The following is a 27,144-nucleotide window of genomic DNA, read 5'->3' as shown; positions in this document are numbered from 1 at the left end:
AAAAACAAATGATAACTTTATTCCTCTAATTATACACTAGCTAAGCATTAATTAATTACTAGATAAACTAGATTACGTGAGTAAAATCTTATAGAGTATTATGCATTAAAAAAAAGTTTGCATGGCACAAAAAAAATCTTATAATCTTAAAATATGAGTATCTCAAAATAGGAAAACAGAAACAGGAAAACACGAGTATAAAAGGCATTATAGGAAAAATAATTAAGCCATATTTTGGCCTCTACACATGCGCCAGTAATGTCCCTTCATGCTGACCAATTCAGCATGAGTTCCACGCTCAACGATTTTACCTGAAAAAATACCATTATCATTAATTTACGGACCAGATAAGGATTCCACAAATAAATAGCACATAGCTATTAGTTTTATTAATACAGCAAAAACATTGTAGTAAAATTTTATAAGCTGGAGGTCCCGCAGTAGTCGATATTCGACTATAATTAATTGGAATTGTAAGTTTGTACACTATTATGATTGTATTTTATAAAATACTTCTATAATCACAAATTTCGCCAAAACTACACTATACAAAATATTAACAAAGACAAATAATATTTAATCTCAATTTGACAACAGACGTCAAGAACAAAAGTTTGACAATAAATAGTATGCATGCGTGTGTGCGTCAAATACATGGTATGTAGTGTGTGTAATGTTTTCGTTATTGATTTAATGTATCTTCTATGCATTATTTTAAAAAAATATTAGCATTGTGCACTTATTCTCTATATTCTCTACAAGTGTGGAAAATTTTATACTCCTCCGTCCTCGCAATTTTCGTAAAAAGGGATACAAAGTTTTTGCTTCACGTATTAATATATAGATTAAAAATGATATCTACAGACAAAGACAAAACAGTTAAATACTATTATTACGAATCCTGTTTGCTTATCGATTTTCTTGTTTTTTTGTTTTGTTTATGGGATTTGTAGTTGCATTTTTTTCGTCGAAGTAGTCAATTTTTATTCCTAAAAATGTAAATATCGACACATAATAAAAGGATTTATGTGATTTCATTGTTATTTTTAAAATAAAACTAGATTGTGTACCTTTATCAATAACGCAGATCAAGTCAGCGTCTTTAACTGTAGAGAGGCGGTGAGCAATAGTGATGCAAGTGCGGCCCTTGGCAGCCTTCTCCAAAGCTTCTGTCACGGCCTAAATTATGGTCACAGTAGTATTCTAATACATTATTTAGAAATCGATAGTTATTTTATTAATGACACTAGTCCTATTCTTTAAGATATTCACTAGCTTTATTAAATCATTGATATGAATGATTTAACTTCACGAATACAATAAACAGATAAGAAACGGTCAGCATGCAAGAAATTCAAACTCCGGTATGCTCTTTTCGCATCCAGGAAAATCCTCCGAATGCTATAAGCTACACAAAAAACAGACGATACACACACGTGCGCCCGTACACGCACACACGCGCACCTGTATTGCACTATATTATTATTTTACTAGTGGTAGGACCTCTTGTGAGTCCGCCTGGGTAGGTACCACCGCCCCGCATATTTCTGCCGTGAAGCAGTAATGCATTTCGGTTTGAAGGGTGGGGCAGCCGTTGTAACTATACTGAGACCTTAGAACGTATTTCTCAAGGTGAGTGGCGGCATTTACGTTATAGATGTCTATGGGCTCCAGTAACCACTTAACAGCAGGTGGGATGTGAGCTCGTCCACATATCTCAGCAATAAAAAAAAACATTCTATTTAATTAGATATTTTTATGTTACCCGTTCACTGCTAGCATCCAATGCTGATGTAGCTTCATCTAGCAGTAACAAGCGTGGCGACCTAATGAGTGCCCTTGCTATACAGACCCGCTGTTTTTGACCTCCTGACAGCTGAGCACCGTTCGCACCCAAATTCGTTTCATAACCCTGAAATCAACCTGTATTTAGACTCGTTTTCTCAAAATTCAACTCACCTTGTTATGCTAATGAACCGACCTTGGGTAAAGACACGATGAATGAGTGTATGTTTGCTGCTTTGGCAGCGGCGACGATTTCGTGCATAGTGACCTTCCTATTGTTATCTCCATACGCGATATTCTCGGCCAGACTTCTGTCCAAGAGCACCGGCTCTTGCTGCACGACTCCTAACTGACGACGCAGCCGTGGTATAGTCAGAGCAGATCTAATGTCACGATTGTCTAATTCCTACATCAGAAACGGTTATTGAATGATCGTAAATTAAAAAAAATATCTAGAATGTGAAAATTATTCGACAAAGATATGATTACTAACAATAAAACCAGAATCAGGGTCATAGAAACGTTGAAATAGCTGGAGGATTGTAGACTTGCCACATCCGGAGGACCCGACGAGAGCGATGGTTTTACCAGCTTCCATTTTCAGATCGATTCCTTTCAAAACACGTTGACTTGGCCTTGTAGGGTAACAGAATTCTACATCACGCATGCTGAAGTTTCCGGACGCCACCTGGTATACATATCACAAATCTTATAGCAGTTGGATATCTCGAAATATCCTTCGAATGTTATATGCACTTCTCTCTAGTGTCATATTTTAAAGTAAAAACGTTCTAGATAATTATTATTACTCTGCCTCATTTTTACAGAAAAACAGTCATGTGTTTCGTTTTGTAAGAGACAGCCGTTCACCAATGCAATTAGGGCTTGAATTTTATGTCTCAAGACCGACAGCTGTTTGCACTTTTTGGATCTATGGTCTCCACACACCCCAGTCGTGACCTGTTCTATAAAATATATGTATATTAAATAAATTATAATAGTTGAAAAAACCTGTGATATTTCTTACCAGATTTCAGATTTATGATAAGCCCCATTATCTACTAGATCCTGATGTTACCAAAGTCTCTCTCAAAGTCTGAACCCCATGAGCTCGCCTACACATGCGGTGAAGTTAGCATATCTCCTCGAGGTTACTAGCAATCTCCTTTGTCGTATCACTCTTGTCAGAGCGGTCGTGGTCGTCATTCAGCATCATTGCTGTGGGCAGATGTTATGCGCCTGACGAGCAATAGGTAGGCAAAAAAACTACATCCTGATTCTATTAAATAAAATGTGTTTGTGTAAGTTGACCAAGACGATGATAAATCCTGTTTTGTGTACTTACCCAATCTTTTTTGTCTTTCACTCCAACTGCGTTGTGAATTTTAGGTTGCCTTTGAATGATGGACAGAATCCTTGCTCCACACGCCTTTGCCGTATTCAAACTGGGAGCATACACCAGCGACTGGCCTAACATGTAGGCTCCGTACATTATAGCTTCGTTTACCCTGTAATTTTTTTTATTTATTATATAATATTTTATCTGCAAACGGACATTTTGGCGGGAACGGGAGGAAGAAGTTATGTGAATTATTTGATTTTATTAATAACGTGGTTTATTAACTATTTAACATGCCTGAAAGTGCACAAATGGGAAAAATGAAACAAAGCCGCTGGACGTATCTTCTCGGTTCTTCGAAAAAGTCCACTGAAACAGTATCAGTAAATAACCACTATTTTACTGTGACTTTATTTAATCCCATGTCAAGCCGTTTCATTTAATTTCATCCCAATTGATTAAAGTCTTAAATTATATAATTTATGATTTGATTTAAAATGGTAGTCACGGGCATAACAACTTTAAAGAAATTGCAAACTCGCTATTCTTCAATACTGAATATAGAACACAACACTACAAAAACGATATTAGAACAATTGTTTTCTGATATGAACGTTGGTAATGGACTTATTATTTATTCGTAGTGGTAATGTGACGTATTTGCTTCGGTTTTCACGAGTCGTAGATACAATTAACTACTTTTATGACTTAATTTCGAATGTTTGTTTTTATTGTCTATACTATATATTATACTACATATTTACAGCGTTTCGAATTCCTTACAGTATCCGTGGTCGCATTTGAGGACAATAAAAAAACGTAAAATTACACGACTAAAAACGAGAAACAAGTTATTATTGATAACGTTTTTCATATAAGCCATTTTACTTTTTAACTTACAGCAACACTAGTTTATATTCCATTTCTCCATAGGCGACGAGCACGGCGCCGTAAACAGTAGCGCTACAGTACGCCATGAACGGTATGTAAACTCCAAGACCGTAGACTAATCCTCTCCAACGCGTTTTATAAGCCACAGCTACACAGGCAGTCTTGAGTGCATCTTGAAATTTTTGGAGGAAAACCGTCTCCACACCTAATAAAAAGAAAGGATTGGCTTAGAGTACGGAGCCACGAATTTGCTGTTAAAAATAATATTATGTTCGGTACATGTTTCGCTCTTAATTACAAATAAACCATTTCTATTTAAACATAATTTAAAATCTTTTTAGGTATATGATAAAAAAAGAAGGAAATCTTCCTAAAAAAATTAAATTGAGAAAATATTATTAATTTAGTCGAAACCCATTGAATATGTATCGTTTAGTAAGCTAGGTCAGATCTTAATAAAATTTAAATGACAACACGAGAAGCATCCTCTTTCACATAAAAAATAAATTATCAAATCAGTTCACTTAGAGAAAAGTTTTAAGGTTAATAAACATAAAAATACAGCCAAATTTTTAGGTTCCTTCTTTTTTGGAAGCCCGTTAAATGTATAAATTTTTAAACACGTAAAATATGAAAATAAATATATTAACAGGAAAAAAGGGTCATACCACACGAACCTTGCGGATGCTTCTCGAGTCGTAGATAATTAAAATTAATCTTAATCCCTAATTCTAGATCCTGATATCTTTGTTTTAAGACCTTTAATTAATCTTTTATTTAATCTCGCGTATATTATTCGCATTTTTATAATTTCCTAGTTTTCGGACTGTTATATGGAATTGAGAGAGGAGATTTAAAAAAATAATTTAATAATAGAAATACAAAGAATTAACGACAATAACGGCAACCGTACCTCGTGGAATTAAGAATAGGACTGACTGCGTAGGCGGGGATTGCTCTCTAATAAAGGATTATGAGTGCTGATGCTATTCAAAGTGATGGAAATTGAGTTAGGAATCAGACAGTCTTGTAATAGAAAATTTTTATTATTTTTACAAAATTGTACATATTATTATATGATAATTAATAAGGTATATTACCAATATTTTTAATACTCGTATACTACAATCGTATATATCCGCTAAACTTTGGAAAATTTTGCTAAATTTCTTAATTAAATCCCTCCATACTATATAAAATAAAAATACTGAAATAAAGGTCTTAAACATCCTAATTTGCGATGAGATTTTGTAGACATCGTAATGTCTAACTAGGTAGGGTACCACCAAGCTACCCACTTCCGGTTTCAAGAGTGGTACGCTGCACTATACATTTGAGACCCAGGCCTCACGCCTCAAGGCAGGAGGTGACAATAATATTGTTAATGTCTATGGTCTCTAATAACCAGTTAACACCAGATGGGCCGTGAGTTCGTTAACCTTCTATTCAATAAATAAAATAATAATAATGTATCAAGTAGTTTTCGAAAACTTTCACCTAAGCTCTGCACTGTCTTGATGCTGACAACGGCTTCAGTAGCTATGGCAGTGGCTGATTCCATTGCATTTCGTTCATCTATTTGCGCCTTCTGAGATATAATACCTTCCAACCATATACTACCTACCATCTAAAAGAAATATCTCATTTTTTATTTAAAATATTAATAAGTAAAATTGTAGAAACGCTCCTATTACCCATAATATTTTGTTAGCAGTTTTCATAGTATATAAGTATGTATACGTTGCATTGCATGTTACAGCTATACAGAGGTAACAAAATAACAAATTACTAACAACTGAATACGAATTTACTATAATGGAGTAATCGCATTTATGCAGATCTCAGTGAAGAGGCTCCAGTAACCACTTAACACCAGGTGGGCCCAACCCAACTAAGCAATAAAAATCCCACAATAAAAAATTATAGGACGTCGATTTAGAGAGAAGAAGCGCTTTTTAAAATGGCTACTTAGATTTACAGTGATCTCGTATTTTGAAACAAGGAATCAGGAATCAAATAATATAATTGATGATGATCTATAACTAATAAAATTAAATTATTAGAAACGATTATAATTTCAAAAGTTCAAATTATGGACATTCTTTTCTATGCCTCTGTTGTTGAAAAATAATGGTAGATTAGAAATAAAAATGAGAAATAATATTATATGGAGGGCGAACTTAGCAATAAATTCTATTATTATACTTACCAAAGGAAGAAAAACTGTCGCAACTAAGGTAAGTTTCCAGTTGTAGCTGATAGCTAACAAAAACCCGACGACCACTGAGCTTATACCCTGCAGTATGAGGCCTATCCTGAGTCCAGTGGCACCCTGTACCTCAGCAGTGTCACCGCTCAATCTCGCACAGATCGCGCCGACCGTATTCGTTTCTTTATCGAAAAACCCTATTTCCTGTATTTTAATTAATTTTTTTTTATAATTTGATCACTTTTATATATCATCAAAAGTATTTGATGTACACTGCGTACTTAGTAGGCAATGTACGATCGAAAAGTTCTCTAATATAGTTGAAACAAGACAGTGTTAAAAACAACAAAATACTATTTACCTGTTTCAACAAAGATGCAAAATATTGATGTCTTAGTCGAGTTGTCATTTTCAAGCCAGCGCTTGTAAAGGTTGTACTTTGTAGACACATGGATATACCAGCAACCGCGGCTATCACCACGAATAACACAGAATAAAGATCTGCTAAATAAATGATATCATCGCGATTATCTAGTATGAAGATCTAAAAAGGCAAAAAAAACCGCAATGATGTCAGTATCATACTTACGTCTAAATATTTTTCGAATGCTCTTAGTAGAAGTCCCAAAAGAATTGTTAATGTGACAAATTTCTTTGAAAACCTTACCCCGCTGGAAAATCCAAAAAGTAAGGCGAAGACAGGGAAACATGCTCCTTGTAGGAAAGCAGCAATAGAGCCAACTGTTATCAATGGCCATTCAGGGGCATTCAATTTCAGTAGCTGCCAATCACTGACAGTTTTTACAGTCTGTATGTAACAAGAAAAAATGAGTCACGATCATTTCAAAAATTATATACATATAAATATATATATATATATAAATTTCTAAAGATCTTACCTCTTCTTCGTCTTCATCTTCCTCAGATTCGAGATCACTATTAAATACGAAATTTTGCAGTCCAATCGATACCATTGAAGAAATCGAGCCGCGAGGTGTCAACCAGTCCGGGTGATCTAAATTCACGAGAAAAGGCTAGTTAAAAATTGATTTTCACAAAATACCAGTCGACAAGTACATAAATAAGTAACAATGATTATTCTTTTAGATTAAGAGTATTCCATCTCGCCTATTAAACCGCGAACGCTTCATAATTAAGCAATTATTAGTAATTGAAGAACGGAGTCTCTGAGTATCACCATCACAGTAGTCTTGTTGAGTTCATGTCGGTTAGAAAATAAAATCTATAATTGGAGATCAATTTAAATCCTTAATAACATTTTTCTATACCGTATAGTTTATAATTATGTAAAAACGAATGCATGTATTTAGGTTCCTTAAAGACTCTGAAACGACTGGACCGATTTCGATGAAATATTCACGTAATCTTTAGAATTATGTAGACTATAGAGGGTTGATCTGTGAAGTTTGATAGCGATTGGCCAGCAAAGAGGTCCGGGTTTAACAAGTAACTGATATTTTAATTTTTTTTCGTAGGTACTTATTCACTGGTAGCCTAAGGGGCTATTCCAACTTTTCGCGGACGGGTAGATAAGCTCACGGGCACAACCTGAGAGAATTTGCTACCATTAGCCCTAGCAAGAGCAGTGCTTCGATGAATCTACCAGAGAATCGGAATCGGGACCCACTGAGAAGACCCAGCGAACCAGAAACTCTGTAGGCTAACTTTTTACCGATGAAATAATTATGGTAATAGTTTTTATGGACCACCAAAAACTAAGAGATGGCCATAATCATCAAATCAGGCCTATTACCTCAACCTACTGCTAATGACTAATGTCACTACGGAATTAATCCAGAATTTCACTCAATTGTAAATTACCTTTTTTAATAGAATGATGTCTCAGCACTTTCTTACTTGATCGTCGTCTGACGTCTAATCTTGAAGGTACAGTTGGTTCTATGTTGTCTCCATCACCGTCAGCTTCCTCAATAAGGGGCTCTATATCTGCTGGTTCTTTGTTCTCGTTACCAGTTGTCACCAGTTTATGGTAAAACCCTGTATGTAGTGTGATAAGAACACTCAGAAGTAATTCTTGTGCTTTAGTGCTTTACGTCATGAAGCTATTATTTAATTATGTAAAATATTAAAATGTTCCAGAAGATTGTAAATTAAAAATGGCCAAATTATAACGACAATTTATTTAAAAAAATGTTTAAATTATTGTATTGTAACCTAAATTCATATTTGCAATGTAAATTTATAGTAATTGTTAGGTATTAACTAAAAAAAAATCACCTTTGGCTTTCATGAGATCCTCGTGCGTTCCTTGTTCGACTATAACTCCTTGGTCCATGCAAATAATTCTATCGGCGTTCACTATGGTCGACAATCTGGACATAAATCCAAAAATCATTTCATTGCCTGCTTTGACTTTAAATTATTGCCCTATTAAACTTTTTAATTGAAATTTGGTTTTTTTATTACACTATTACACAGCACACACAGGCACGCACACACACACACACACACGCCCGCGCACACACACATACCTTATTACACTTTTTAAATTGAAATTGTTGAATTACTGGTATTAAAAAAAATTATAAATTTCTGATTTAATGCTATGTTTATTACTTGCAAAAACAAGATTTTAGATGCATACCTATGTGACACGGTTATGGTAGTGCGTCCGACACTGGCACGATCGAGCGCTGCTTGTACTTGTCTCTCAGAGTGAGGGTCAAGGGCTGAAGTAGCCTCGTCAAGCAGTAGCACCGCCGGTTCACGTAAGAGAGACCGGGCAATTGCAATTCGTTGCTTCTGACCACCAGAAAGAGAAGCGCCTCGTTCTCCTATCACAGTATCGTAGCCCTAAGGAAATAAAGCTCCCTAATGATAAACATTTGGAGGTGACAAAAAGGGCGTGGCATGTGGAGGTTAGGTTTCTTATTGGTGGTAGGACCTCTTGTGAGCCCGCACAGTAGGTACCACCACCCCGCCTATTTCTGCCGTGAAGCAGTAATGCGTTACGGTTTGAATGGTTGGGCAGCGGTTATAACTATACTGAGACCTTAGAATTCAAGGTGTGTGATGGCATTTACGTTGTAGATGTCTATGGGCTTCAGTAACCACTTAACACCAGGTGGGTTGGAGCACGTCCACCCATCTAAGCCATAAAAAAAATTCTACTTTTCTAAATTAAAACTATTTAAAATAGAAATCGGAATGTCTCTTACGGATTGATTGTATTTAAGATATGTAACAGTATACGCAGTAGCATGCTTATGACATCCGAATATCTATCTGTTTACCATTTAACAATATTAAATTTCACTTAAATACATAGCGTATTGAAACGGTTCCAGAAAACGTAATTTCCAATAAGACAATCCTAAAACAATCATGTTTAAAAAAATCAGATTTTACTAATGTTTCTGTACTGTGTACGATGTGCCTAACAAAAATAGAAATCAACCGGCGCAGGCTAATATACTCAAAAGAGAAATGATTATGCCCGAATTAGTAAATAAACATTGACATTCGTATACTTTAGTATAACTCTATCTTGCCACTTTACGGAACGCGCCTCTTATAGACTTTGATGTAATAATTACATTTGGTAGAAGACTAATAAAGTCATGGGCGTAAGCAATCTCAGCGACTCTTTGGATTTCTTCGCGTGTGGCCTCTGGACTTCCGATGGCGATGTTGTCGTAGATCGTCCCTCGAAACAGTACTGGTTCTTGACCTACCACACCTGAAATTTGTGATATTCAAAGCATAAACGCATACAAAATGGTCATTTGTCGTTAAACGGTAGGCAGCGGCTTGGCTCTGCCCCTGGCATTGCTGAAGTACCGTGGGCGACGGTAACCACTCACCATCAGGCGGGCCGTACGCTCGTCTGCCTACTAGTAAAATAAAAAAATAAATAAAAAATATTTATTTTCTTTTAGTTATAGATTATTTGAGATTAGATTATTTAAACAAATTTTTTAATATATTGGTTCTCTCTCCTAGTAATTATATACCTGATTATAGCTACCTATTATTAATTCTCAAATATTTGCTCAATAAAATGAATGAACATTCGTACACGCGTAGGACAACATATGGTATGTTTACTGTAAATCTACTAGGTCTGAATCCAGTATCGGTATTCACGTCTAAGCGGCTTATTACACGGTATCATTCCTTCAGTCTTTTTTTTCTTATATTTTCCCTATCTATGCTGATTGTCTTGAGACGCTATTTCAGCTTCTCCTTATCTTGTAGGTGAGCTCACGGGTCTTAAGCCGGAAGTGTTGCTAACACTGGCCCTAGCAAGAGCCGTGCTTCGCAGAATCTACCACCGGATCGGAAAGCGACTCACTGAGAAGGTCCGGCGAGAAACTCAGTGGGCTATGTCTGTAGGTTAATTTACTCGTCGAGTCCTTCATCGCAAGCGACGGGCTCGCCAAGGACGGTGGCCGGTGCTTAAGGTACCTAAAGGCACCGTTAATGGATCGGGAGGAGCGACAATGCATGTTTAGGGCGACTTCGATTGTTTACAATTCGGTCCAGTGGATCGGGTATAATTCAAAGTCGAAGTCTTATCATTTCTTCACGAACAAGAAGTGTTAAGAACGCGTTTACATATCCTAGACAGTAGACGTCCTAAAGCTTAACCTGCAAAGATGTTTAATCGTTTCAACGATAAAACTTTATGTAAATATCTATTTTCGTAAGTTTAAAACGTTGGGTTGAAATTAAGGACTCTCAATACCCACCCAAAGATGACCTCAGCCAGCTAAGATTGAGGTTTTTCAAATTTTTACCATCCAGTTTAACTGAGCCGGCTTGTGGGTCGTACAGTCTTTGTAAAAGTTGTAATACAGTACTTTTACCGCAACCAGAGGAGCCCACTAGAGCTACGCATTCGCCCGGCTTTACGTGGATCGAAAAACCTTTGAGAACCTGTGACATTAAGACTATATGTATCATAATAACATTTTACAATACCATTTCATAATGATCCAAATTATAGTAGAATATTTCAAATTTTAATTGGTTGAAATATTATTTATTATAGATATCATATAATACACACAGATCCATATGAACCTAGTTTTTGAACAAGTAGATTCCACTTTATGCTTTGATGTTGAAAATTAATATGTGGTAAAATCATATATAGTTAAAACATACAGTTATAGGTAAGATACAGTTACATGCAGATACAGTTACAGATAAAGTACAGTTAAAACAAATAATGGAACCATTACAATATCATACCTTGACTTCGGGTCGCGACGGATAACAGAACTCAACGTCCTCAAGTAAAATATCTCCAACAACTCGACGAGGCGTTAAACCTTTTTGCTGTAGACTGTCGATCTTTGGTTCTCTTTCAATCAAGTGGAAAATGCTTGCGGCCGCACCACGGGCCGCGGCGAAGCCCTCCAAATGTGGGACACAGAATGTAATAGACTGTGTTGCCATATATACAGAGAATAGTATCTACAAAAGTATTGGAGCTGTTCAGTATTTTATTAACCGTAAATTATATAAAGTAAACAATCAATAAATCTTCTAGGAAATACAATAAAAATAATAACATCAATCGTCTTTGTTTCTTTTATGTACCATATTTAACGAATATTATTAAAATACTATAACGGAATTGTCTTTGCAGAACAACAATAAGCTAATACAGTTTGATAGTATTACCCTATATATTTCTGTACGCAACTTCAATTATTGGATCGCTAAAAGAGGAGCAATCAATTGACTACTACTAGTCGTGGAGCGAATTGTGGTTTTACGTCAATCTTTCTTTCTTTTATAAGATAACGGTAGACAGTAGTTTGGCTCTGCTCCTGGCACTACTGACGTCAATAAGCGACAGTAACCGCTCATCATCAGGTGGGCCGTATGCTCGTCTGTCCACAAGGATAAAAAAGCAATAATTAAAATAAATAATTTCCTTAATGTGAAGGCATTGTCAAATCGCAGAAAGAACAAATGGAAATGATATGACATGAATGCCACCACCTCAAGGCGTAAGGTCTCTATCGTTCTATATCAACCATTCTATCCTACAAACTGGAATGCATGACTACTTTGCATCAGGAACAAGTAGGATAACTACTCGTGTGAACTTAGAATACCCTCCATCCGAAGTCGTCGTAGCCTAAAGGATAAGACACCCTATGCGTTCGTATCGAGCGATGCAACTGTGCCAGTCTTCGAGTCCCACAGGTACCAATTTTTCTAATGAAACACTTATTTATGAAATGTACACGAGTGACTTCCAGGCCTATATGGCTTATATTACATATATAGATAATATAAACTCATCATTCTTAGTCGCTCTCATACAAATTTCAATGAACACTATTTATTTCCTATCATAATTCATCTATTGTAAAAATAAACTGAAGTATTCAAAAACATATATGAACTCACACTATACACAGCGCCAACGGGATATTGCCTCAAATTAGAATCAGTATCGAAATCATTGACAACTAGCCTTGTCCCGTACGAAAAGCCGATAGCATTCAGAGAATATGTAAGGACCCAGTTGAAGCCGTTGCCTAATCCCGTGAAAAGACCACGTTTTCGACCAAATTCTTCAGCCGGCTCAAGCAGACGTCGGTACCTTTATAAATAATACAAGAAGAATATATTAAAGACAAGGGCATCTGCTATATAATATGTATAACCGCTTTTCATGAGATTTGTTTCAGAATTTACGTCTTAATGTCTATGAATTCCGTTACCAGTTGACCTAATGCTAGTAGGCCCATTTAGACCAATAAAAATAATAATTATATACAGAATATACAAAAAATATTATGTAGATTTAATGTAATAAGTACTTTAAAAGATATAAATACGTATGTACCGCTCTACTTCCTTATTTTCCCCTCCGAAGGCGACGATTGTTCGGACCGACTTGAGAATCTCTTCAGCTTGCTTGCCGGCCAAACTGTATGATTCCATTTCTCTTATCGAAGACTTTGTTTGGTACTTTCAAATCAAAAATAAAAATAATGTTTAATTACTCGTTATCTATATATTAATACGTGAAGCAAAAACTTTGTATCCATTTTTACGAAAAATGCGCGGACGGAGGAGTATGAAATTTTCCACACTTATACGAGTAGAGAATATAGAGAAGAAGTGCACATGCTAATATTTTTTTAAAATAATGCATAAAATATACATTAAACCAATAAAAAAACATTACACACAATACATACCATGTATTTGACGCACACACTCATGCATAGGTATTGTCAAACTTTTGTTCTTGACGTCTGTTCTCAAATTGAGAATAGATTAAATATTGTTTGTCTTTGTTAATATTTTTTATAGTGTAGTCTTGGCGAAATTTGTGATTATGGAAGTATAAAATACAATCATAATAGTGTACAAACTTACAATTCCAATTAATTATAGTCGAATTTCGACTACTGCGGGACTCTAGTTTATTTTATTAAGCAATGAAGTTGAAGTTAAATGAAGTTTTATTTATTTATAACAGAGAACCGCAAATGAATGCATACTGGAAAAGTGGGCAGCACTGGAAGCAGTCAGAATATTTTATGATTCTTCAAATGTGCTGTTTGTGATAATTATATAGAAGTATAAGATTTTTTTTAAATCAAATACTATATTTCAAGAAAACAGTGGATATTACAATAGTTTCTTTGAAGTTGAAGGCGTATTGTATGCCAGCAGGAGGGGAGAGGGGCACGACCATTTCTGCCGTGAAGCTGTCATGTTATATGGTACAATTGAAACATAGGCCTCAGGTCTCAAGGCGAATGGCGACACTCATGTTGTGATGTCCATTGACTCTTGTAACCACAACACACTACATAGTCACTGATAGTCACGGCCTACCTAGTGTTAAGTCATGCACCAGAGGTGCTATTGCAAAATTTTATCGAATAAAATTAACGCCATCTCTGTCATGTAGGTCCCCGGTGCCGTACGCGGCGCCCTGAAGTAATTATGTCGATTTCTGTTACTAAGCGCCCGCATTACCTAATTTTACCTTCTTTTGTTTGTGAATGTATGTTTTATTCTTTTAAGTCTCTTAGAAATAGATTCATTCTGAGTATCTTGGGATTCCTCTTTCCTAGAGTGTTGCTGTCTTTTTACTGGTGGTAGGACCTCTTGTGAGTCCGCACGGGTAGGTACAACCACCCCGCCTATTTCCGCCGTGAAGCAGTAATGCGTTTCGGTTTGAAGGGTGGGGCAGCTGTTGTAACTGTAGTGAGGCCTTAAACCTTATATCTCAAGGTGGTTGGCGCATTTACGTTGTAGATGTCTATGGGCTCCAGTAACCACTTAACATCAGGTGGGCTGTGAGCTCGTTCACTCATCTACGCAATAAAAAAAAATGCTAGATATTCCGGCGCCTTATTAAGAAAGAACGAAGAGAGAAATCGACATAGTAACTTCAGTGCAGCGCTTAGGGCACCGGTGACCCATAACAGTCAACGTGTTAAAATAACATTATTAATTACAACTTACATTCGATAAGGCAATAGAAGTGATCACGGAGAAGGGCATCACGGCTGCGCAGGCCAGAGTCAACTGCCAACCGAGGGGGAATGCGGTGCACAGACAAATCACGGAAGTCCCCACCAAGTTCGATACAACCGCCAACTTCTCGCCCATACCTTCCTTAATGCTCATCAAGTTTCTGCGACAAAAGCTCGTTCTATAACAATCTAGATTAAATTTATTAACACCTTGGCTGCGTCAAGTAAAATAATAAACCTTCATCTGATGTGACGGCGGGTCAAAATGCGCCCATTACCACGTTATTACCACCAGTGCGTGGCAAGTCTTTCTCAACTCACTAGCATTAGGGTAGATTAAAATGCTATAACTTTGTGAAAACATACTGTATGCAATTGATAGACAGTTGTTGGTATCTAATTCTTAGAAGCACCTGAATTATTGGTCCGCACCAGTGAGAGGGACATAGTTTTCTTCGTCCGCACCAACTGAAAGTACCCCCGTGGGCCGATATGGACCAGTCCCGCAGTGAAAGTGTTAAAGACAATAAATTATGTCATCTACAATACATAATTATTATATCTATTATTTCATCACCTTAACCTTGCGTTGGTCGTTAATAAATGCGTATGTCAAATCAATGTATTTTTTTTTATAAAAATTGTGTCATGTAATTGTAATATGAAAATAGTCAACTACTCTAAAAGCTTGTATAGTTCCACAGGTGCTCAAGTGATATACATCATTATTATACATAAATAGTAAACGATATAATATTATTAACATTAACTTAAAACTAAGTTTATATATCAACTAAATCTTACTTCGAAACACTAATATTTAATTGTAGACAAAAATAAAAAAGGCTCATATCTTAAACTTTCAACTTAGAACCTTTTATAAATAATAAATTTTATACGAAATTTAAATTGAGATAGTTAATTACAATTCTTTCATTGTTATTTAACTATAAAAAACTTAAAATTAAAAAAAAAATAGTATAAAAAATATGTATCCTTAACAATTATTACAACGAAAAAAAATTATTATGGCTGCCCCACGCATTTATTAGTCCCGAAATGGTTTCAATGTCACCGCTTATTGTATCAATAAAACTCACGGTACGTCATAATCATCTCGCACATTTCCTTATCTTATTATCTTTACGAGGCTATGGCATATTTTCACTATATTAATGAGATTAAACTTTGTAACCAAATTTCCTGCTAATTGATAAGCTAAGCTCAGAATGAATTCCATTCAATTTTATCTTGGCTATTTTTTTTTAAAGTTAATGATAAAATTTCCATGGCGGAACTTCTGTATTTAAAGTTATTAATTTTCCATCTAATTAATTAACGTAGTAAATTAGTATTAGTAGGTATAAGTCTATTAAATCTTTTCAATTAAAAAATTAAATGAATTAGAACAACATGAAAACAATTTCGTCTTTGCACTGCTTGTCTAGGCAGAGTAACATTTATATCAACAGCAGATTCATTACGTTACTGAATTTAAGCTTAATAAGCTCTATAAGAGGTAGCTTACCTGTTGTTGTTAAGCATGTTTTTTTTTAAATTTTGTTGCTTTTTTTTATTTACCCTTCCTAATTTTTGGTATCCTAAGGGGCTATTCCAACTTCGCGCGGACCGGTAGGTGAGCTCACGGGCTCAACCCCTCCGTGGTTCGTGAGGAACGTTGACCTACACGACGACCTGGGCCTCGAATCAATCCAGAAATACATGAAGTCAGCGTCGGAACGATACTTCGATAAGGCTATGCGTCATGATAATCGCCTTATCGTTGCCGCCGCTGACTACTCCCCGAATCCTGATCACGCAGGAGGCAGTCACTGTCGACGCCCTAGACACGTCCTTACGGATCCATCAGATCCAATAACCTTTGCATTAGATGCCTTCAGCTCTAACACTAGGAGCAGACTTAGGGAGCCCGGTGGCCGTACTCGTCGAATTCGACAAAGAGTTCGATGCGCAACCTAACCCATGAATCAGCTCGCTGAGTTTCTCGCCGGATCTTCTCAGCGGGTCGCGATTCCGATCCGGTAGTAGATTCATTCGCGAAGCAGCTGCTCTTGAGCTGTTAGGTCTCCTTCGGAGGCGCTTGGGCAGCTGTTAGCAAATCCCACCCCATCTGGCTGAGCCTTTGCTCGCCCACCTGTCCTGGTAAAACTGGAAAGGCCTCCGGGCCACCAGTAATCCTTCAATCATAAAAAAAAGCACTCAGCCTGAGAGAATTGCTAACACTAGCCCTAGCAAGAGCAGTGCTTCGCTGAATCTACTACCGGATCGGAAAGGCGACCCACAGGGAAAATCCGGCGAGAAGCTCAGTGTGTGACTCATTGTTGTTAAGAAAAAATCCATACTTGTGCCTGTGCCGTTCTTCGCCTTCTAGTCTAAACTTGTATATTTTTGATGTATATTTGTATGTAAATTTCAATTTTGCAATACAAGAAAAATTAAAAATTAAATTCATATTTTACATTTTATAGAATTGTGTTTGGTCCTATGATTCTGAATACGTAAAAGCTGTCAATAATTTTTATGATAACGTTAAAACTGTAATCACCAAATTAATTTAAATTTAGTACTTACTCGGACATCTTCGACGCTAAGTTGAATTCTGAATCAGTGTCGTACCAAGACATGTCTTGACGAAGTACAGACCTCAGGAACAACGTCCTTATTCTCGTTATCTTGAAATTTATGAAAAATTAGTAAATCATTTTAAAATATTAAACCAACATTCTAATACTGAAATATATTTGAAAAAACGTATTGTAAAAAAAGCTGAAATAGTTCGGCAATTTGCAATTAATACGTTTACTTTGATTAACTTTTTCAATAGGCTTTATTGCGGTCTAGTGAGTGTGTTCGCTAGGGTTAAACTAACAAAGATGTTGCAACCGGGAATCAAATTTCATCAATCCTCAGTCCATCAAATAGAAATCTCATTGCGATCCTATTTTAAAATTAAAGATCTACAATTACAATAACGATTGATCTCACTAGCGAGTTTGATTTAACATTGCAGTTTCGTCTCAAGGTGACATTATCATTTTTGTTGGAAGCGTCAAGCTCACAAAGTCAAACGAGAGTAAGGACATCAATTGAAATCAATTATTTTTTGTTTATTATGTCAGTCACGATATGTTTCTCGTCTATTGATGTTTTATTATATTTAATTTTATTTCACTTTTAGCCTTAGCCTTAGCCCTTTGGCCTTAGGGAAAGATGCTTAATTAAAAAGATGATTTTTGGCTATTCGATGAAGGTTTTGTGATTGGTTTTTGAAAATATACTATACTCGTATGTACATCTATACTACTAGCCGTACTCGCCGCTTCGCTGGGCATTTAAAATTAACATTATTATTTATTGTCATTATTATTAGGATTCATTAAGTACATGTCAGCGGTTGTATACACTAAATATGAAACCTGGCGTAAAGCGCTCCAACTGATTAGGCTGAAGGACAGCACGCAGAACACAAGAGATACTCCAATACTGATGAACATTCCGATGGCCATTGCTTTCGCGTCATCGATAAGAGCCTCCATATTTTGTTCGTGCGTAGCGTTAACCCTGATAGAAAAAGAAAAAGAAATGGTCTGTTAAAGAATTTGTGACATGATTGTTTTATAAATACTCGTAGAACTAAGGCCCTTGAATTCTTTATTTAACCTCCTAAGCTTAAGCCTAAGCCTATTGTATTTTTATTTCTATAAATATATTATATTTTGACATTGGTCATTTACATGTTGCGATATTTGTATCTCGATAAAAAAAAAGCTTTTAGCTCTAGCTCGACCACAAAATGTTTGAGTCTCGTATAGCTTCTGTTTCTATATAGTTGGATCTGAGCAGATAAAACAATATATGCGTATATCTAGGAAGATCAAATACTTGAACATTATTTGCATACAAACAGATTTAACGATATCCCGACATATATCATTGGATTCATATAAAAATATCGAGATGTTCGGGATGGAATTTTTATAGAAAAAATGTACTTTCCTAATAATGAACACATATTATTATTATTGAATATACATATAATAAAAAAAATATCTCATAAAATATTTCTGGCACTTGCTCGTACTGTGTGCTATATTACAATTTCTTTTATGTTATTTTAAGGGAGAGTTTTCTCACAGAGTTTGACACACCGGGATGGATACAACTGCAGCTTAACAAGTCGTTTGCTTTAGAAATCTATTCACAGTAAACTTACAATCTTTTGCCACCTCCGAAAGTCGCAGTCAGCGGCAAGTAGCTGGAAAGCCGGTCATGATACTTAGTCCTCTCAACGAACGCCGTGCTCAGTTCTCCTATTTGGAGCAGGTTGCAGCACACGCCGGCTCCACTTATCATTCCGAAGACTACCCCGAGAGCGGTTGCCAACAGCTCCAAACAATTTCCGTAACGAAACTATAAGAGAAAAAGAAAACCGTTCTCATCGAATTTCCCAATATATAGAATACAATAATTGATGTATGCATTATAGTGAATTGTGTTTATAGTAAAAACCTTTAGATGGTAAATGTTTATTTAATAAATTGAATTAAAAAAGAATTTAGGGCTGCGAGCATCAATAAGTTGATACGCTGAAAATCAACACTTTACAGGGTTGTCATTTTAAAGTTTATATTATATGAATGAAAGAGCGGACGGTTATCTTGGTATGGACATATGATGCGTAGAGAGAATATGCATATGACTAGAAGATGTATGGAAATGGTAGTGCAAGGTAGAGGGGGAAGAGGTCGACCAAAGCAGACATGAATGGAGTGTGTGAATGACGGTATGAGATAGAGAGGAGTGAGTGTTGAGATGACGGCTGATAGAAGAGAAAAATTAGCTGTGCCGACCCCACTTAGTGGGATAAGGTGGTGAAAGAATAGATTATATGAATAAATTATATTTTTGACTAAACATTTAAATGTATTTAATGCAATTGACATCTATAGATATTGCAGAAATATTAATAAGTTATTGCTATTACTAACGGATCCGAGTATTTTCTTGACATATCATAATTTAGACATGTATAGGCTAGTCTTGATTCGGCGTCTCAACTAGTTTAGTTGTAACATAATGTTGTATTATCTTTTAACGTAACATAACGTTGGACCAATCAATTTCAGGTCAAATCCAAAAACAATGCCAAGATGGGAAACCCAATTCACAATAAAGCACTCCTAATATTAATTTAAATTGCCTATAGGGTCAAATAATATTATGTAATTTATTTATTTATTTAACTTGATCTGGAAAATATTTGGTATCAGGAATCGCTTATTTAGAATTTAATTAATTAAATATATATGAAAGTCATTTTGCTCAAACCATTGGGAAAAAAGAGAAACGTGATTACGCTACAGCAGAGTTGCATTGTTATTGTAAATCAATGTTATTAAGAAACTAACAAGGCAGATTGTCAATAGAAAAAAAAAACATTTTCCTTATTTTTATAATGAATTAAGCTTTATTCCTTTTATGAATATTCGAAATGCCGATACTTACGATTTGAAAGAAGGACACCAGCGTCGTGATGTTTTCTTCATTCCTGCAATTTTTATAAATCAATGGCGACTGGCGACTAAAACACATTAAGTTGAAATGAAAGGGTAGAAAACGCGCTGCTACATTTCATAAGACTCGTACCATTTGCGAAACACAAAAATAGGACACATTATTTACGCATTCATTACATATAAACAAAAAAGCAAATAGCTAATCGAATGTTTCAAAAACATAGAACGCATTTGTTTTAAATACGATATTTGAAGACTTACTTCGATTTCTTTTTCTTATTTGCCATTTTCAGGACGCGAACTGCGCAGTTATTTCAATAGGTCCGCTTCCCGCAGAGGTTCCCTGATATTTGTACTGAACGTTTAGTGCCAGGACTTGTTTTGCTCTAAATGAACGCAAGTGATTGTATTTATGGGACGCTCCAGCTAGTACATAATACATCAATTATTAACGAAGCTGAGTGAGGCTGGAATTGAAGTGCGCACGACATTCGCATGAATAATTATTTAGCAACTAGCTGACCCGGCAGACTTCCTAGTGCCTCAATCGATAAATAAAATACCTAAACTAACTGTATAAAATAAACTTAAAACAAACAAAAGGAATCCGTCCGACGAGGCGACGGGGGTCACATCAAAGGAAAAACAAAATTGTTATTTTTATTTAATTCCGAGCATTTTCATATTTATTTACCTCTTAAACCTTCTCTGGACTTCCACAAATAATTCAAGACCAAAATTAGCCAAATCGGTCCAGCCGTTCTCGAGTTTTAGCGAGACTAACGAACAGCAATTCATTTATATATATATAGAGACATAGAACTGTACATTATGTTTGATGTAGGTACGGATTATGTAAATGCTGTATAGTGAAATTGAAAACGATATTTTTCATTCCCCCAGACTATCGTCGTCTTCTATGCGTTCAATTTCAACATTAATTGGTTTCTATTTTTATTATACTTTTTTAATTCAGTTAAAACGTTCTAAAACAATTATTGTTATGCACAAAGGTTCTTGTGTGATATTAATATATTATTTCTTCTTGTTCTGATTCGCTTATGCGTTGCATGATTTGCTTCTATTTAATAAATAACATTTGGATAGCAACAACGAAATAAATGAATAAACTTTCAAAATAAATATTAGAGCTTTTGTCAAATAGGCAAATACCAGCAACTAAAAATAATATACTAACGGTCTTACTACTATTATTATTACTATTATTACCTGTTTCAGTTTCCGTGCGGCCTAAGCGACATTATGCGTGCCAAATATTGACGAGGACACAGCGGAGACTTTGAGAAAGAAAAAAAAAATTAAGTAAAAAATATAAATTTCTAAATTATAATCTTAAACCTTTAAACGAGCAATTCTTGTATATTAATACATATATATAATCTGAATCTCGGAAACGGTTCCAACGAAGTTCATAAAATTTAGTATACAGGGGATTTCAGGGGCGATAAATCGATCTAGCTACGATTTATTTTCAGAAAATGTTGTTTTAATCGTGTTTTCAATAATCAACTCTTCCCGATATCTATTGGCGAATAATAATACTATTTTTCTTAATTGAGGGTAACTAACCGCTTTAAAGATACAACAAGATGGCGAAAAAAAACGGAGCGAAGCTCGGTCATCCTCTAGTAATGTTTAATTTACGTAATTCACCATTTCGAAATTTGGCGGGAAGTATTTACCGGTACGGTACGGTACATAAAAAACAAAGTAACCACAGTACCAAAAAACAATTTTGTGTGTTATCCAAATCTCAAACGACAAATATGTACATAATAATATGCAAGATTGATTTGCATCTATTGAAAGTAAATGTAACTGTAATATAAGTTCGAGGCTACTGAAAATTGCAAATCATGGACTCGATCCTCAATTAAGAGCGAACTAAAACATTACATGTACATACATACACGCTGTTTGCATCGTCTACCATTTAAAATCAATTTAGAGGCGGCAAACTCGCGCCGCTCCTATTAAACGCTGATGTTTCTAATAAAACATATAGTGGTTGTGTATTTTTTTTAGATTTTTATAAATAACTAGTCGTACTCGCCCGCTTCGCTGAGCATTTAAAATTAACATTATTATTTATTGTCATTATTATTAAGGAGTCCAACACTCATATAAATATTTATTAGCCTATCCATTAAATACATATATTTTCTATGCGCATACCAAGTTTCAAGTCAATCGGATGCACGGTTCAGTAGTTATAACGGAACATCCGTAAAAACCACTGTAGATTTGTATATTAGTATAGATGTCAATATTTATGTAGTAATTACCTAATATATAGTAATACAGGTAACCCTCCTATAACACAGTAGATACTCCTACATTTCTAAATATGTACAAAGTACCGTGTTATATTATATATAATATAGGATAAGGTTGGACGGGTAGTCATAGGTTTCATGAGCTTTGTAACAGACAGAGGTAGTAAATATGGTAGAACCATATCGAGGCGGTCAAAGACTATTTGGTTTAAGCGTCATTTCGGTTAATAGACGAATAAAACGGACCTTTAATTGCAAATTTACGAGTTAATGACTCGTATCTTTGTAATGAAAGGTCCGTTTAAGGTAAGTTCTTTTCAAGGTCTTTTTTTATTGCTTAGATGGGTGGAAGAGCTCACAGCCCACCTGGTGTTAAGTGGTTACTGGAGCCCATAGACATCTACAACGTAAATGCGCCACACACCTTGAGATATAATTTTTAAGGTTATATAATAGTAACAGCGGCTGCGCCACCCTTCAAACCGAAACGCATTACTGCTTCACGGCAGAAATAAGCGGGGTGGTGGTACATACCCGTACGGACTCACAAGTGGTCCTACCACCAGTAATTACGCAAATTATAATTTTGCGGGTTTGATTTTTATTACACGATGTTATTCCTTGACCGTGGAAGTCAATCGTGAACATTTCTTAAGGACGTATTTCATTAAAAAAATTGGTACCAGCCTGCGGGATTCGAATACCATTGCATCGCTCGATACGAATGCACCGGACGTCTTATCCTTTAGGCCACGACGACTTCATTAATTAATATTAAAGACAACAACAGATCGATGTTTTTAATCGAACTTCAACTATGTCTACACCATTCAAATAGCTAAAGAAGTTTGTTTTTCCTAGAATTTTTTTTCCAAATTTTGAACGTTAAATGGCTCTCTTGTAAAGTTAAAAAAATGTCGCTTAAACTAAAAAGCCTTTCACCTCTGGATATTGTAAGAGCATGATCTACCCACACTCTTGCGGGTTCGCCATATCATCATTAATTACACAAAAGGGCAAAACTATTAAATAAGAATAAACATGTGGGACTTGAACCCTGCGCAAATAATTCGAAACGTGTACACCGGAGTGATTAATATTAAAAAAGATTGAGATCACTTTGTATAGACCTATTTTAAAAATTACAGTAATATGCAAACCAATGTTTAAAAGTAGTAATAAATGCTTCTTTTACTGCAACACAGCGATGACTTTGTTAGAACGATATTTATGGTATAAGGGATGTCTTACAATGTGTATATTGCGGGTCGAGAATCTAGGGCGTGAAAATATGCATAACAATGCCTGAAGTTGGGTGTATCTGCATGACGTTGTGGTTGTGAGATGGTAAACCGTGAAGCCGTCATACAAAATCTTATAAAGCATTTATGCGATATTTTCGAGCTCTACATGTAGTTCCGCAAAATTGTAAGAGATAATAAACGGTGAGTCTGAAGAACCGGGATAAAATCTTTAGACATGTCATAGACATTAACCAACTGGAAAAATACAGTAGAATATACTTATATACACAGACTGAAGAAGAAGAAACAGATGAAATAATTTATAAGAGCTTCTGATCTTCTGATCGTGATCTTATCGTTTAAAGAAATCTCTTCCAGCCAAAATTTGTAAGAGCTGATAGATAAATGGTGAGTCTGAAGAACTGGGATAAAATCCTTAGACATGTCATAGACGTTAACCAACCGGAAAAATACAGTAGAATATGCTTATATACTAAAGAAGAAGAAACATGAAATAATTTATAAAAGCTTATCTTCTGATCGTGATCTTATCGCTTCAAGAAATCTCTACCAGCCTAGCGTTACGTGAAAAAAAAAAGAAAATCTGAATTGCAGTGTAACATTAATACACAATAGAAGCTGATGAAAAATGTGTTTGATGAAGCCGAGGGCAAAGTGTGATTGGACTTATACATATATGTATAAAATAATATCTCCACATTCAATTGAAGTTCTCATGTGCTTGAAGTGTGGGAAACTTGGACGCCTTAAAGTTGGCGAAAACATTTAAAGATTAAGCTAACTATAAACTACTAAACTAAACAAACCAACTTTAAAAGAGCGTGTTAAAAAAGCAATATTATCTAGATATTTTTTTTTTCCTATTTTTTTTATTTAACGACACATTGTCTATACGATGGACATAAAACAGTAGGAGGCAAAATAGGTTAGAAGACAATTTCTTTTATCCGGGTTCTTCGCGTTCAAATTGTAATATAATATTGTGAATGATATTGTTTGCACGTCCCCTACACTAAAGCAATCTACGCTAAATTGTTTATTCTGTTGTCTGTGAGCTAGCTATGTTAAAAACTGAGCTCTTTCATATAAATGAGGGATTGAGTTTCTTCTGTGAGGCATACCTAAGGATGTCAACTGTTATGTACGTATTGACGGTTAAAAGATCCGTAGCCATGAACGTAACAAGTTTTTAAATTCAAAATGTATCATCGATTTAATTTACAATCATTATTACTAATATATTTTTATCACTACCTATGTACACATAATTATGTCACTCATAGTTTTTATTATTATTAATTTGCTTTTATTTATCTCCTCTTAGTGGTTCCGTTAAATAAAAAGATACGGATCGAATACCGAACCCGTACACTTTGCCAATTAAATTTGTCGATTATCTTAAAATTATGAGTTGCTATCCCTTTTGGGCTTCTAGGATGTGTGATGCGCAATATATGGCTGTATAACAAGAACTACCACTTAGCCTCTCCACTCCAATCTCCACTCCCACCTACTCGCAGCGAACCTTACGACTAGTAAGTAATCCTACGAAAGTGGACCAAGTACAAAATGAAACTGTAAGCGATCAGGCTACCACCAGACGGCGTGTCGAGTCCAGATCGCATGGTGTGCCAGTCGCAACCGCCATTCGAGAAGCTGAGGACCGGATGAGATGGAAACATCTCACGAGACAGGTCACGGTCAAGTTCCAAGGAAACGACCTTCAGTAATGAAGAAAGCGATGAAGAAGGAGTCCCTTTTATTGACAATTCTCTTCTTATTCATTGTTTTTCAAAAATACCTTTTAACGTAAATGGAAACCATCATCTACTTTGAACCCGCCGTGCGAGTACAAGAGATAATTCCTTTGAACCATTGCCCTCATCCACGTCAGGTATCCACAAATCGTTTATACCACGCCCCATGAACCTTAGAATGCAACTCTTGTCTCGATATTGCACGCGTTACAGTATTTCTCCTTGAACGTAATTCTAGAAGACTTATCGATCGGTAGTGGCTTCTGCGTGGCCCTGACATTATCGCTCGCCACGGACGATGCCAACATAAAACGTTATCACATACAGCTTTTATTGGGATGATTTTAAAAGACAAAACAAATGTATTCGATGCTGAACTGTTAAATTAAAATATTAAATGGGTACACACGCGTAATGATTGAAGGTTATTGATGATTATTTAAATTAAATGAATATCGTTTATTTGACTTTGATGTGTACGGTCAAGTTTAAGTGGAAAAATTTCTTATTGCCCTTGTAGGCAGACGAGTATACGGCCCACCTGATGGTGAGTAGTTACCGTCGCCCACAGACGTCAGCAATGCCAGGGGCAGAGCCAAGCCGCTGCTTACCGTGGCCGTAAGCTCTACACGTCAATCGAACTTATCAAAAATTAAATTGTTGGCGTTGGTGATTAACTGGTTGTGTATTTTTATCGAAGTACTCAGAAAATATATTTGTGTTCTCTAATAATGGAGTAACCAAAACCACTGGCCACGTCATAATATGAATGTATGCCATCAAAAATTATATAATTAATATTCACACTTACAATAATATAACACTAAAAATAATATATACCACTGTACTAATATCTGATGAAAACTATACATAAATAAGATAAAATTTGAATAAAAAGATTTTAAGCATCGTTAAGCTTGACACGCATTTTAAATAAAATCAGTAGAATGTCCAGAGGTTAGGTTAGGTTAGATACAAATTTAGATACCCACTGAAAGGTGACTGTTAAACAGAGGAGGCTGTTATAGAGAGTGATATGAAAAATAGCAGTTTATTTTTTACTAAATTTACCGTCTCTATCTTGTTACCTGGGTAAGATTGGGTTTTGCAACCTACGGCAGTTATAGGTACTAGTTAAAGCGAAAAATTAATCATTGAACTAAACTATCTTGAAGCAACATTCGAACAAAAAATATTGCTTTATTTTTTTTCAAGGCGCAACTGATGAGTAATTACTAAAACAAGGTAAAAACTGTTCGTCACATGTTTCAGCTTTTAAAATATCGTCTTTATTTTATGCAGAGTTCAATTTTTATTTTATTTTAGTATTATTATCGGCTATTTTTTGTTCGCTATAAGTCGGTTTGCGCCTGAACTCAACAACCTGTCCTAGATTATTTTAAATTTATTCATTATTTTTGAGCACCCTTTAATTAGTTCAATTTAGGTAAGCAAAGAAATCTTTCAACGTAATTTTCACCAATTCCAAGACGTTTTATTAACTTGTGAATTTGTACAGAGATTGCCAGAGATAAATACAAGTTTATTTTTAATTTATAT

At 35.4% G+C, this 27,144-nt stretch overlaps 1 protein-coding gene across 3 annotated transcripts; it reads right to left on the bottom strand.

Annotated features, from left to right (window-relative positions):
- On the bottom strand, positions 1-26,688 carry LOC101735430 (multidrug resistance protein homolog 49). Of its 3 annotated transcripts, none has more exons than XM_062669455.1 (27): positions 26,673-26,688; positions 20,527-20,651; positions 20,255-20,297; positions 18,963-19,159; positions 18,166-18,310; positions 17,321-17,421; positions 14,718-14,889; positions 13,078-13,202; positions 12,636-12,831; positions 11,463-11,687; positions 10,958-11,144; positions 9,803-9,945; positions 8,851-9,059; positions 8,484-8,578; positions 8,067-8,243; positions 7,124-7,239; positions 6,892-7,032; positions 6,586-6,768; positions 6,225-6,428; positions 5,513-5,642; positions 4,025-4,220; positions 3,131-3,293; positions 2,279-2,473; positions 1,982-2,191; positions 1,766-1,912; positions 1,071-1,179; positions 1-311 (listed from the first exon to the last, which is right to left on the bottom strand). In XM_062669455.1, the coding sequence occupies exons 2-27, from the start codon at positions 20,550-20,552 to the stop codon at positions 223-225; spliced, it is 3,924 nt and encodes a 1,307-aa protein (XP_062525439.1). In that variant the 5' UTR covers positions 20,553-20,651; positions 26,673-26,688; the 3' UTR covers positions 1-222. The 3 variants fall into 3 exon arrangements, with proteins under 3 accessions (XP_062525439.1, XP_004929922.1, XP_062525441.1); XM_004929865.5 differs by lacking the exon at positions 26,673-26,688 and adding an exon at positions 21,496-21,511; XM_062669457.1 differs by lacking the exons at positions 1-311; positions 1,071-1,179; positions 1,766-1,912; ... (1 more) ...; positions 2,279-2,473; positions 26,673-26,688 and adding exons at positions 2,503-3,003; positions 21,496-21,512.
- Between the last annotated feature and the right edge of the window lie 456 nt (positions 26,689-27,144).

The sequence above is a fragment of the Bombyx mori genome, chromosome 1 (assembly GCF_030269925.1).
Source record: "Bombyx mori chromosome 1, ASM3026992v2".
Classification (NCBI taxonomy): Eukaryota; Metazoa; Arthropoda; class Insecta; order Lepidoptera; family Bombycidae; genus Bombyx; species Bombyx mori.
This window is presented reverse-complemented; position numbering and strand designations above follow the sequence as displayed.